Source organism: Platalea leucorodia (assembly GCF_965183815.1).
Source record: "Platalea leucorodia genome assembly, chromosome: 8".
Taxonomy (NCBI): Eukaryota; Metazoa; Chordata; class Aves; order Pelecaniformes; family Threskiornithidae; genus Platalea; species Platalea leucorodia.
The window spans coordinates 36,606,954-36,621,339 of record NC_138830.1 but is presented as its reverse complement, the minus strand read 5'-3'; the positions used below and the strand labels follow the sequence as shown (position 1 = coordinate 36,621,339).

Below are 14,386 nucleotides of genomic sequence, written 5' to 3'. Positions count from 1 at the left end.
TAAGAGGACTTCTGTCAGCTCCTGAAAAATGGAAACATCATTTTCAGCAACAAAACCCAACATATTTATCTCAAAAGCCAAGTAGGCTGGTACGTATTTTGATTGTTTGTTGGGGGAGGCAGGCTTTTTTCTTTTCAGGTTCTTGAAATTCGTCTGCCATGAATAAGCAGATTTTTCAAAAAGTGAAATTACCCTCTAAGAAAATTTCAAAGGAAACATTTCCATCAACTCTGCTCAATTAGCAGCAGTATAAAAATGGCTCAAAAATGGCTCAATTTCACAGCTGCTCCCCTGAATCTTTCTGAGAGCTGAGAGAGCAAGGAGAAGACTTGCCCATTTCTGATTTTCCCTTAAGAAAGAAATTAGCAGGTATTTGTGTAGTGACGGGGATGTACATGGGACAAAGGGCTGAGTGCGGACTCCGTACTGGTCAAGCGGAAGAGAAATAATTTTCTCCATGGCAGGAGGCACAGGCTACAGATTTGTCAGATAACGAGTAGCCAGAGGCTGATACAAAAGACTAATTCTCTTAGTAAAACCCTTGGAGAGTATCCCAATATGACTCCGAGGCTGGCAAGGTGCTGGAGAAGATGGGAAGTAAATGCAGCCACCTCATGAGGACACTGCCTCTGGATTTCTTGATTATGCTTTTCCTATACGGCACTTTTCATAATGCCCTCTGGCTAGAACCATTGAAATGAAACTTATTGATTGAAATTCTGATCCTATTGATTTTACACAAGAGATTTGCGTGAGTATGAAAGAGCAGGCACTGCTCTGTAACCGCTCCCATCTCCATTTATTCCCTGCTGAACACATGCGGTAGGCTCGCTTGTCCATCTCAGTCCCCTGAGCTTCCAGAAATAAATTACCCAAAATTCAAATATACAGTACCTATTAACTCACAAACGTGCGGTAAATATTACTGGGCCTTGAATACACCAATAGTATTTATGAGTTCCCTTTTGCTTTCTTTTGTCTGCTTCTGCCTCACATCTCTTCTTTATCTCATTAACTGCACACCACGTTTTCCCCCTTCGTTTCAGAGGTGTGGAGGGAAAATGGGAAGACCATGTTCTGGGAGGAAGGTGGGACGGGAAACAGTGCTGGGAGGAGATGTTTGCCTGGAAGGAAAGCGCCAGGGAAGCAGCGCTTAAAATACTGTAAGTACTATTGGAAATAGTATTTCTACCTCTAATGGAAGCGTCTTGGATATGGGAACTGCAGAACCAGGACAGCAGGTCAGAAGACCCCAGAGGAGGCAGTGAACAGAGGTCCTAAGTGGAAAACCAACACAGTGTGAGCACACAGTCACCCACACCCAACACCACAAATGGCAGCCCACTGCCTTCCCCGAGCCCCTGCGAGGCAGCGCCGGCGCAGCCCGGACCCAGCATTTCCTCTCCACAACACAGGGATGTTCCTGTCAAGCCTCCTGTAGCCATTTTCTTTTTGGCAGGGAGGCGTAGTGGGCTTTAGAGGCAATATCAGCTGCCTCGCCATTCACATCTGCTTCCTAACAACCAAACCTCCCTTTGCAGATTTCTTGTTTATTGAAGTGGTGGGTGTCCTTTCTATATATCAGGCAGCGGTCCTTGACTTTGTTCATTTTAGTTTGATGCATTTTAGCTTGCTGCGCTCAACACTTCATTCTTTCCTCTCTAGATCTTTTTATAGTGAGACTGTCACATATCAATCAATGTTATGGATTAAAGTTGAATATATCGTGACTCGTCTGGGCCACCAGGAAAGCATTTTAAACAAAGTCCTATTTATTCCATTTTCCCCATCGACGTTTGTTTTCTTCTCTATTTCCAACCTTGTGAAATGGCAAAACCTGCCAGGAAAATCGCAGGATTTTAACTCGCTAGAATTCCTAAATAATTGTTAGATGTCGTGGAATGGTTGTGACAAGAAGGCAGGTCATCTGGTGAGATCTGTGGTTGCACTGCAACACACGCACTCAAAGAAAACCCCGTCAATTACACCGATGGAAAACATAAACCAAAATGGTGGTGAAACTTGATGCCTTGCATCAAGGATGTGAACGACTGGCATTGCAAGCGTTTGTGGAAACCATTTAACTGCGAGGACGCGAGAGGGGCCGCGGGCGGGTTACGCCCGCCGCACGGCGGGGCGGGTGGCGCCTGGGCGCGGGCCTGGCCCTGCGCGAGGCCGCGGCACGGCGGCCTTCGGGGAGCCCAGCGCCCACGTAACCCCAGCCGCACGTCTCCCCGTCCCCCGAGCACTGAGGCGCCGGGCCCTGCGCTGCTGGGCCAAGGCAGACCCCAGCGCCGAGCGACCGGGAAGGGGGAGGCAGCAGCCCGAGTCACGGCCTCTCCCGTCCGGGCGACGGGCACCCAGGCCGCGACCTCTCTCTCCGTGCCGGCCGGCGGGGAGGCCGTGCAGCCCGGCCCTGACCCCGTCGCGCCGCCTCCCCTCGGGAGACCCGCGGAGAGGCCGGGCCCCCCCGGTCCGGCGGCGCCTCCCGGGCCGCGGCGGCCAGGCTCGGCCGCGGGGAACGGCGCGCGGCTGCGGCCGGGGCCGGGGCGAGCATGCGCGAACCGCGCGCGTCACGGGAGCGGGCGAGGCCGGCGGGAGCGCGGAGCCGCGGCGCGCCCCCTCCCTCCCTCCCTCCCTCCCGCCGCCGCCGCCGCCGCTGCCGCTCCTCCATTCGGCTCCGCCGAGCGCTGCCAGCGCGCCCCGCCGCCGCCGCCCGTTAGAGACCCGCCGCAGCGGGGAGAGCGCGACAGCCGGAGCACGGGAGAGGGAAGGACCCTCCCCCCGCCGCCAACCCTCTTCTTCCTCCTCCTCCTCCTCCTCCTCCTCCTCTTCCCCCGCCTCCGCCTCCCGGCCGGGAAGAGCTCGCCGTGCCCGCAGCAGCCCCGCTGGATGCACTGAGCGCTCGGGCGCGGGGAGAGGGGCAGGAGGGAGCCGGGAGCCCCGCCGCGGAGGCGCTGCGCTGCCCGCAGGCTCACGGCCATCTGCTTTAATTCTTTTATTCCCCCCGCCCCGCCCGCCGGTGGCCGGCTTTGCCCCTGCCTCCTCCTCTCTGCCCGCGGGAGCCAGCCGAGGCGGCGGCGGCGGCGGGGGCTGCATTCCCCCCCCCCCCTTTTTTTTTTTTTTTTTTTTTTTAAAATTGTCGCCGCCGCCATGGGATGTACCCTGAGCGCCGAGGAAAGAGCCGCCCTGGAGCGGAGCAAGGCCATCGAGAAGAACCTGAAGGAGGACGGGATCAGCGCCGCCAAAGACGTGAAACTCCTCCTGCTCGGTGAGAACCGGTCGCCCCCCCGCCCTGCCCCGCGTCCCCTTACCCGCCTCCTCCCCCGCGCTTATCCCCCCTCGTCTCTCTTTCAACAGGGGCCGGAGAGTCGGGGAAAAGCACCATCGTGAAGCAAATGAAGTAAGTCCCGCGGGGGAAGCGGTGGGTAAGGGCGGGGGTGAGTAAACGGCGTTAATGGGAGGGAGAGCGGGGCGGGGGCTCGCTGAGGTGAGTGAGGGCCGCGGGCGCCATGTTTACCTGAGGGGACCGCGAGGGCGGGAAGGCAAACGGCGGGGGGAAGGCTCCGCTCCCGCTGCTGTTCAGGGCCGATGTGGTGCTGAAGTGTCGCTCGGTGGCTTTCGGGGGGTGGTGGTGGGGGGGAAGGTGGGCTGCGAGCGGCCGCGACTGCGGCCGCTCGCAGCCCACCTTCCCCCCCACCACCCCCGAAGCCGCGGGGCGAGGCCGCGCAGATGTCCCCGTGAAGCGGACCGCTGTCAGTTAAGCTTAATGTCGGGGTGTTCTCTAGCGGCTCTGCGGATTTATATCAACGCTGCCTACCACTCGGAGCCCCCTTGATTAAGATTTTAGCCTCTCCTTTTAATTAATGAAAGACGAGCTTGGTCGCCCATCACCCAATTCAAACGCTGAGGTCCGGGTCTCCCGAGGCTGCCTTCCCGAGCCCGGGGCTCCCCTACACACGCTCTCCCTCTGCTTAATTAGGCGTTACCGTGCAATAAACAGCAGTGAAAAACCCCACCGCACGGTCTTTGCCAACGCGTCACCGTGGCTGGAGTAATTGCATCCCATAGGAAAGCAGGTGCAGGGGAAGGCTAATGAAGGGGCGGTGGTACCCCCGTGGCAGGGTTATTCTGTTTTATTTTTCCCCTCCTTTTTAATTAAAATACCATGAAATACCCGGTTCTCCCACCGAAACAGACATGACGGGCTGGTTCCAGGCGGGCGCCATCACGGAACCAGCCCGGGCGCGGGCTGAGGGTCCGGATTTCCAGCCGGGGAGAGGCGCACGGAGCGGTCGCTGCTCTGCGATGCCGGTGGTTGCAGAGGGATCCGTGGCTGGGAGGGGCCCCCCGGGGACCGGGGTTGCTTAGCGAGGGGGAGAGGCGGCAGAGCGGGGTGTGGATGGGGTGCAGGGAGGGGGGGTGCAGGCTGAGCTCCGCAGGCCCGGCAGCGGGTGCCTTTGCGGGGGGCCGGGGCCGTGCCGGCCGGCGGGCAGGTCGCGGCGCGGCGCGGCTGCGGCTTTCAGGCGGTTCGCGTGGTGGACAGCGCCCAGCGGGGACTCGAACCGCCGGCGGCGCGGCCGCTTCGGCTCCGCTCGGCTCCTCCCGGCGGCGGCCGAGCGCCGCGCTCGGGTGCCTTCGGAGAGCGCTCGGAGGCGGTCGGGGAGAAGCCGAACGGGCTCGGAAACAGCCGAAGGGGCTCGTCGGCGCTCGGCAATCTGTTGCCCTGCGCTCCCGTAGCCGCCCCGGGTGTGCGTGTGAGTGTGCGTGTGCGTGTGCGTGAGTGTGCGTGTGCGTGTGAGTGTGCGTGCGCCAGTGGGGCAGATCCGGGCCTTCAGCCCAGCCCCTCTCCAGCCGGAGTGGCTTAGCGGGTGACCCGGATATTTCTGTATCAACTCTGTGGCCGCTGTGTCCAGCCCTGGGGGGTTCACAGAGGACTAAACCATCATCCCCGCCTGAGGCAATGCTTTTCCCAAGGCACTGAGGATCTGGGAGGTCTCACTGCCAGGAGGCTCGCCTCCGGTGCACGGCGGTCTCCACGTCTTTTCCCACCGACATTTGTGTACCCTTCTTCTGTAAAGGCGCCGAGCTTCCCCTTTCACGGTTTGAAAGGGGGCTTTCCACCCCAACAGTTTGATTTGGGGCTGGGTGGGGTGGGTTTGGTTTGCACTTGTTTGTGTGCGAAAGGTGGATCAGGGGAGACGTTACTGCAGATGAACACCAATAAATTATTTAATCTCTAGGAATTGCTTCTGCAGAAGCATGCTGGAATGGCAGGCAATGGGTTTTGGTTGAAGGGAGAGGCTGTAGGTACCACAATAGCAGTGCAGCAGTGCATACACACAGAGCCCATAAGCAGGAGGGCAGGCAGTGACCACGCTGGCTTACACAATTAGTGTACAGTGACTCTTGTTTTCCAAAGACCAGAGCTCTTGTTTTTTCGAAGCAAATTGCATCAAGATAATAACCTGTTTGCTGGACTAGATCAGTATATTGAGGACTGAAATATACCCCATTAGATATATTTTTTTTTATTATTTTTATATCTGGATATATGTGTATATATATATATATAACTTTTCCATGAAACAGTCTTAAAGTAACACATGCTAGGCTTGCAGCTTTGTACCTGACTTGAAAATGCCAAGAAGGCTGCTATGGTGAAAGGGCTCGTAGTGTTGGGAACTGGGAGGCGTCTGTCAGTGTGGAAACTCCAGTGAACTGTGCGGAGGCTCGGGTGGGGACAGCGGTGTTGCTATGAGCACGGCAGCAGGCATCTGGAGAGAGCCGCGCAGCCGCGGGCACCAGGGAGAGCGATGTGCAGGGAACAACTCGAGGAAATTAACATTTCTGAAAATTAATTTAAATATAATGTAGGCATTAGTATTTCACCTGGTCAAGCTCCATTAGACAGGCTTGCTGAGAACCTAATGAATTCTTAATCAAGATTAAATCGCATGTTCATTAGATTTTGATGAGAGAGACTGCTATTTTATTTTTTTAATACTGTGTTATTGGTGTGCTTCTAGATAATAAATCTCATCCTCATGAATGGCTAAAGCAGCTTCACACTTGGATATTGCCTTGAAAAGAAGCACAGGAATCTGTAGACAGATGAGAAAACGCTAAGACAAAGGAACAGAGAGCAGACATTGTTACAGAGGACTAAGAAGAGGTTACACACTGTTAATCCTTGAAATATTAGGTAGCGAGAGAAGAAGTGACAGGTAGAAATTACAATAATTTGAGAGTGTAGCCAGGATGGGATTAGAATTTGTAAAATTAATGAAGGATGTTTTAGCAAAATATTTGGAGATACTCTTCAGCTGGGGAGCAGGAAGTTATCCAGCAAAGAAAGAGGTACGGGTGAATGGCAGAGGTGGAACTGGAGGCTAGCATGTACATCTCAAACAGTGGCAACACAGGCTAGGAATCACACTTTTCTTAGCACCTAAGGTCTTTTTGACACCCTTAACCCTTGCGCTTTGGCTACACCCATTGTGGCTGATAAGGTTTGCTTGTTGTTTTTTCACAACCAGTCCTGCAGTCCAGATACTTTCACCCATGCCTCAGAATGCAGGGTCAGGGCCAAGCTAGTCAGGGGAACAGTCCCAAAAGGCACGGTTGTGCCATGCAGGCCAATGAGACTCCAGAGTGTGCCATGGTGTTCAGAATCAGGCTGTGACGAGGTTCTATTTTCACTCAGCTTAAACTAGAAAACAGCTTTAACCAAGCAAATCTGGGTCCTTCTTTGAAGATCCAAGCCAGAGGGTGAGAGTTACTGGATGAGAGAAATTCGTCTTCCACTCCCACCATCCTATCTCAGCAAATTCACTTTGTTGTAGGACTGCAGTGGATGTCAACATTTTTTAGATCTTATATCTTGAAATAAATGTTGACCACATGCAGAATTTGGAATATGTGATCTTTTCTGGAATACCTGGATTGTAGCATGGAATCGAGACTGCTGTTATTCTAAGATATTTCTGTGGGGACTTATAACTGTAGTGAATGTCTTTGTTCATCAAAAGCCCCAGCCTAGGAAGACACCAAGCATATCTCCGTCTGTTACTGCTCAGCAGAATACTTAAATACATGCAACGGTCCAGTGGTGAGCAGGGATGGACTGCTCGTGTGGGGACACCATCCGCTGCCATCAGCATGATGCTTCTAGGGAATTCAGTGTTTAATCGCGGTAACGCAGAGAGGCTGAGTTAGCTGGCCTGGCTTCAAAAACAAGGTCCTGCCACCTACTCAGCAGCGGCCATTCTGGATGGTGAGCCGGGGCAATGCTTCACCTTCCCAAACGAGGGGTTAGTGATGGCTGTGGCATTCAGGAGGAGACATGGCTTCACCTGCCCACAGGAAAATCTTGGGGTTTTGGGTTTGGGTTTGGATTTTGCCCTGCAGAAGGAACAGCTTCTGTCCCCTGCTGAGCTGGGAGCAGAGAGATGGGTCTGGCTCCCTTTCACAAGATGCCGGAGCTTCCAGCCCTCCATGTCCTCCAAAACAGCCGTGTCTCACTTCACCAGGAATGCTAGCAGTACCTCTGTTGATAGGCTTCTTTGCTGTGCCATTTTTTGCAAAATGCTTTTATGTTATGTATGAGAAGGATGGGAATATGTGATCAATCAGGAGAAAAATACACTAGCGTACAATGCTTATCTTTAAATATCTACTATTTTCTCCCCAACAGCCATCAGTCCCAATAGCCATCTGATATATTGTTTTGACCTTTTTCAAAAAGCCCCTCAAAACAGCCCCAGGCTCTACTTGCTCTCTGTGTAACTGAATTACTTATAATCTAATGAACTTCTTCAGAGTGAGAAGCAGTCCCCGCCCACTGGTTTTAGAGCCCATCTCAGCAATTTGATGGTAAATGCCATTGAAACGAAATGATGTGTTGTGAACACCCACTCGAGTGCTCTTTGCCGCATGTCTGTGTCTCAAAGCTGTAGTGATTTCACACTCGCAGCCCCTTCCCCCGGGAATACCTCACCCCACGGGGGCTTATGGCGTGGGGCTGCTTTGCCTCTGCGGCGTGTTCCTGGGGGGAGGACCGCAAACTGCATCTTCATGGTGTCCCACCCCTCAGTGCAGCTTTTCTGCCCTGCGGCACTGGGTGCGGACCTCCACTCGGCCCCGCCGCCTTGCTCCCGTCCGGGAACTGTTTGATTTCGGTGTGAGCTGGAAGCCCAGAGGCACAAACCTCCCTAGAGCATCAGGTCAGGCAGAGCCATCCTCATCCTTACTTGTCTCCTGCTCTGTTTTCCAGGATTTCTGTGACTTAAGGCCCAAAGTAGGGCAGCGACAGGCTGTGCCGGGGCAGTATTTGAACTGGGTTTCAATAAGCAGGGGAAAGAGCTGCAGCCTTTCTGATGAAGTTGTGTCATTCTCCCAAGACCTGCTCCAGTGCACTCTGCCCTGGGTGTGGATTTGGCACAGTACGTATGGCATACTGTTGCTCTTCAGACCCCAGCAGAGAGGCAACTCTGGTGGGGCTGTTTTGGCAGTGAAACCTGTATCTGGTAGGAAGACTGCCTGCTGTGGCAGTTCTGGGGTGTAGGGATGGCAGCTAACCAGTGCATTGCCTGCCTGGAGGAAGGCAGAGTCTCCTGCCAGGGCATGAGCGACCATCCCAGTGGAGCCTGCTGCAGGAGGGAGCTCTCCCTTGCTGCAGCTTGTTTCCCCAGCTCCTTCCCAGATGATTTCTTGCATCTCTGCGTGCTGTGGGTACCACTTTCCATGCCCTGCAATGGCACAGCAGAGGGAGACTGCCTCTGAACCAGGCAGCAATAAGACCTGGGAACAGAGGAAAGTGAGGCTGTTCATTTTGGCTTGTAGTTGCAAAGGGTAATCATATTTTCAGCACTTATTTCCTTCCTTTTGTATTATTAATTGTGCTTATAAGCCAAAACATTAACAACCATAGTTTGTTCTTTTATACTTAAGGTTCTTGTTATTAGACTGAGAGAGGTTTCAGAGAGAAGCAGTAACAATATTAGCAGGCAAGATGGAATACATTTTGGAGTTTGTTTTTTTCTTTTTCCTTGACAGTTCTTAATTTGTTTCTTGTTTTAGGGACTCATAAAAGTAAAAATATCTTTCAGTGACAACAGTGAACTTCATAGCTTCTCTTTCAACCTAGTTTTAAAACCTTAAAAGAAATTTGCCTGTCATATTCTGACATGACACATCTAGTCCTGTTGGAAATGTTTTAGCAATCTAATGAGATGAAAGTGGTTCTTTTAATGAGCTCTGAAGAAAGAGACAAATCTGCTGCACAAATTTAACCAGGGATCTGTTTTGTTTTATGGCTTGGCTAACCCAGAAGTTTTAAGAGACATTAGATTGAGTCATGACAAATGAAAAAAGGTGGTGGTTTTCCTCTTCAGTCTGTCCTTTTCCATCTGTCTGGGATACAACTTCACATCTGATATGAGTTCTCCAGTATGCTTACCTGGGGAATATGGGGAAGATAATCAAAATGGGGGAGGAATGAGAGAGAGACAAATAATGGAGTTAGAGGCACTTTGTTGGCTCTTCTGCTTGGTCTGGTCAAGAGAAAGCGTGAAATGAAGAAATGCTTCGCTGCTGGCCAAGGCAGGAGCAGGTTGCTGGTCACCTGGAAAGTAAGAGCCAGGCAGTCAGTAGTGTCTTACAGACTCATAATTAGCTGCCTATGGTAGAGCTAGTTTTCTTCAGCCGCTTTGCAGAGTTAACAGCCTACCCCTGTAAGTATCAAGCTCTCCTGGTTTCTCCTGGATTTGCAGGATAGAAAATCACAAATGAGTATTGAAGCTGGTGGATTTGCAGCTGGAAAGCCTGATGCAAGTGCAGGGTCCAAGAGCTTGATTTTGCAAATGTCTGAGTTCATTCACCTGCTGCTCAAGCGATGAGGAAGGTAAAAAGCTTTTCTTACGAGCCAGCAGCAGTTCACAGTGCACACAAGGACCTATCCTCTATACTCTGAAGTCCATGGTTAAACCCTGAGTGCAACTGACTGCAGAAGACAGGATTTGGTCCTTTATTCATTATGAGGAAGAGAAGCTCTGGCAGAAGAGAATTGGCAAAACCTTCTCAAATTCAGGTGGCCAGGATATTTAAGAGTCTTGTCACTCTTCTGGTGCAATTGCAAATCTCATGAGATTTGTGGTTTTCTGTAGAGCCTGAAATTGCTTCTGTGGAGCCTGGACTCGCATGATGACTGGGCAAGCTCTGTTTTCAGGGGTTCTTTGCTTAGTTCTCTGTTTTGTTTTTGAAAGAAAACTTCCAGCTCTCCTCACTTTAGAGGAAAGTTAAAAAGTAGATGTCCTTATTCTAGCTTAAGAATTAGGAGCAAAATAAAAAACGGCCCAAATGAACACATGGAAACCATCTGAATTGCTTGGTTATTTTTGAAGCCTGATTCCTATTTTTTATTTTGCATTAGCAAGATTGAAACCAGCAACCTCACTTACTTCGAGTCAATCAGAATGCTACTGACCCCTCTTGCTCTCTTTGACCTCACTAAACTATGGACCAAATTCTTCCTACACTGAGGATGATGTCTGTTCAAAGTACAATTTTTATGAGATCTGATGAATTTCAAATTTTACATGGCACTGGTGGGATGCTGGAAATGGCTAAGTTTCATTCACAAAAACAAAACCAGGAAGCAAAGGGTCTGTAAATCACATTCTAAAAACCACTGGTACATTAAACCCAAGGCCATTTTTCTTGCCTCAAAAATTCTTTTATTTCATTCTTAGAGAGAAATACTAATGATTTTTGCCATGATTTTCCTAATGCTGATGAAATGCTCTGCCTAATGTAAAAATCCCCCTAAACTGTTAATTGAATCATTCTCATGTTATTTTTAAGACCATTCATGCAAATGGCAGATGCGGGAGGTTGGAGGATTACAGTCCTGATTATAAGATGCTGTTAGGATTCTGCCTAAAATCAGAAAATGCAAAAGCCTTAAAAATGCTACTGGATAACACAAAGCAAAGGAACTGATGGTTTTCTAGTGCTGAGCAAAAGGGAGAAAAAAGTCCTTTCATCTAAAGCTCAATCATTGTGCGCTTATTGCGATAACAGAATAAAACTCTTGATGGAGGCATTTCTTAGCTTACCAATAAAAATGCTTACCCTCCCCAGCTTTCAAGTTAATTAAGAAAGAACTGAGGAGCACAGTGCTCAGAAGGGAGCCCAGGGAGCTGTGTAGTAAGCTGACATCACACTTATTTTCAAATTGCTAATCAATAATATTTTGGACATTGAAAGAGAAGGATTGGCAGAACTGAAATAGCTTTGTTTTTCTTTATTCTTGGGCATGTCCTGCTCTGCTTGGTCACCAAAAATTGTATCGGTTCATCAGCAGACCTTTCATCCAGTATAAAACCTGTAAGCTTAAAACAAAGGAGCTGAAGTACAGCAGCTTGAGAGAGAGAAAGGGGTGTGGGTAGCATGGAGTCCTCCCATGCCTCAAGGAGTTTGGGCCATGGCTATTAGTAAGCCCCCTCTGCCCCATCAGGCCATCCTGTGGGATTTTGTGTCCTCAGGAGCCAAAGACAATTTATTGTGTATTCTGTTTGATACAGGATAACTTGTGCAATCTTTCAACAGAAATTCTGCTTGGTTAACATTGCAGGAGTTGCTTTTCGGGAAAGGTTGGGAGATGCCGATCCTAATAAGGGTGCTGAAGTGCTAGCTGCCATTCTCTGAGAAAGCCTAAAGGTGTTGGCCTGACTCTCTTTAGGATTATGGTGTTCATGGTGTTCAGTGAAAACTGGAAGCGGGAGCTTCGGCAGAAGCAGGATCCAGTGCTGGTAGGAAATACAAGGTTTAATAACAAGGAAAGGGATTTTCTTCTCTTTGGCATGTGGCAGGCTACTTTGCGTAGAAACGCAGGGGTACATGTTTTGCATGGGGAGGCCATGAGGGCTGTCTCCAGGAGCTGCTTCAGTGAGCGGAGAGGGGCTCAGCAGCTTTCACAGGTCCAGAAGAACACCCTACTCCAGAAATACCCTATTCAGAGAATTCATCACCCCAGTGTTGGCACCTTGGCAGGGAAGCCGGGAAGGGACGTCTCACCTTTGTGCATGTCTTTGCTCTGAAACATCACCCCCCAGTGCTTAAAACAGTCTGAAAGGCAAAGCAGTGACTCAACATGCTTTGAGGCTCTTCAGCAACTTCAGACTTGTATTAAATGCTCTTGTCTACAAGAGCATCATCAACAGCAACTTGTACACACTGTAACAGTCTGGTACAAGGCCTGGAACATTTCTGCATCAGCTGGGAATTGTTACAGAAGGGGATGAGATAAGAACGGGCCTGTATCGAGGAAAATATCACTTAGATGATAAAAATGTATACTACCTCCTAGCAGAATTTGGTGATTTATCCTCTCCCTGTTAGAGATGATTGGAGTTAGTAGCTCCAATTTTAAGGCATTAAGCAAAAGTGCATAGGAAAGACTGAGCACACAAAATGGATGTTAGGCAGAATAATCTAGATAACAAATGAGAGGTTTTATTGCTAGATTTCTGGAGCTGTGGTATGCGGTAGCTCGCAGTGATGTAGCGATGTTTCCTCACTGCCAGTACAGTGCTCCTTATTCATTACAGCCCTGTTCTCTGCCTTGGTAGCGTGAGCCTTGCTGTAATCCAGCTCCTGCCTTTACAGCAAAGGTGGTGGAGTTACCTCATTTTGATGGCTCTCAATGAAATAGTACCATGTCTGTATTTCTGGAGGAATTTTGTGTGGAACTGATGCTGGCCAGCTCTGGGTCTCCCCAGCGTTCGTGGTGAGATTTTCAAATCACTTCTGGGACACCACAACGTGGATCTGCGTGTCCTTATTTGAGATCACGATAGCTAAGCCTATGTGAATTCGTCATCCTCTCTCATGCTCCTTCGGGGCTGGCATGGCATGTGCTTCTCCACAGCATGGAGGTTTCTTTTTAGCTTCTTCCACAGGAGGGACATACCATCCTCATAATGAGTTTTGAATGTAACAAAATCAGGTTGGCTACTTAAGTAGTGCAGAACTGAGTCGTTGATTCAGTATATTTTGGGAATCTGTTCTTATTTACTCTCAGCCTCTTTACATCTGTAAGCAATGCAAAAGGGTATTACAGGAGGAGCGGTCAGAGCTTGCTGCAGCTGAAACAGCTCTTTCCACTGGTCAAATAGAGCGCCTTCCACGTGGCCCTTGTGAGAATGAGAAATTAGTCACTTGTTGGCAGGTTGGTAAGGTGCACTGATGCCTATGGGGTAGATGCTCCTTTCCAAGGTTAGGTGGGGGCCCCGTCTCATTGCCTACAAATTCTAAAATAGGCAGATATTTATCACTGTAATGTACGTACCCCCACTGCAAACGTTGCAGAGCCTTTATCATCACACTTCATCAGTAACACTAGCACAAATCACTGGGATGAAAGAAAATTGCTGTGATGAACATATACCTCAAAACATCATCATACTGTTCATTAATCACCAGTCACCCTTCGGTGATTAATTATTTAGCCAAATCGGACAGATTTTTCCACATGAATGGGAAGACGTTTACTTAATATGTCAGAAAGCTCCTAGTAGCATGCCCTTGTTTTCCTCAGTTTAGCTCTATGATAAATTTATATTCTCCTGATTGACAGCTCAGCAAAAAACCCAAAGTGCTGTATCAACTTGTTACTTTCAAGGTGGTTGCTGCCCTATTCTTCAGCAGGAAACCTGATGCTGCTCAATGTGTGCATTTAAGATGTTTAAATTGAACGGTAGATTTATGAGCTGATGGTCCTTGGTTTGTTATCTGCATCTCTCTGTGTGCGCTGAGCCCTCGTGAAACACTGGTAAGGAGGAAGAGGAGAGTGCTTTGCCAAATCCCAGCTCGAGGGTCGGCATTTCTCCAACATTGATTGATGGCATCAGGGTCACGTTAGAAAAGAGGAAGGGCCCCCGAGACTCCCATCCTGCCAGCAGCCTTGTGCTTGACATGAATTCCCCTCCAAGCATGTTGCTGTGTGGCTGGGACCAGCCAGGCCTTACCTCTGCAGTGAGGTGGGATGTGTGGGAGAGACGAAAGCCAGTGCTGGCGCTGGGGGATCCAGGTACTGATAGTGAATCAAAATCTTGGTATGTTCCTTGGTGATATTGATGTCTGTTCAGTCTCTTTGACCGTAGCTGATTATTAAAAGGAAACAACAACAACAACAAAAAAAAAACGTGAAGAGGACAGAAATACCAAGAGAGAGCCCATAAATGATAAAGAATTAGAAATCAGTAATTTTCATACGGTTCAGTAAATAATTCGGAATTTAGACTTTATTTAGCTACTTTTTTATTTATCTACTTCTTCTGTTTACTGATCCTTTCAAGAAATAAGTTTATTTTTAATTCATATT

At 49.6% G+C, this 14,386-nt stretch overlaps 1 protein-coding gene across 2 annotated transcripts in view; it reads left to right on the top strand.

Moving 5' to 3' along the window:
* Positions 1–3,153: 3,153 nt before the first annotated feature.
* Positions 3,154–14,386, top strand: part of GNAO1 (G protein subunit alpha o1) — a gene marked incomplete at both ends in the record, with an annotated part of 146,670 nt that continues 135,437 nt past the window's right edge. For both annotated transcript variants that reach the window (XM_082319886.1, XM_082319885.1), the window contains 2 exons: positions 3,154–3,271; positions 3,361–3,403. In XM_082319886.1, coding sequence (XP_082176012.1) covers positions 3,154–3,271; positions 3,361–3,403 — 161 coding nt within the window. The remainder of the gene's footprint in view (positions 3,272–3,360; positions 3,404–14,386) is intronic.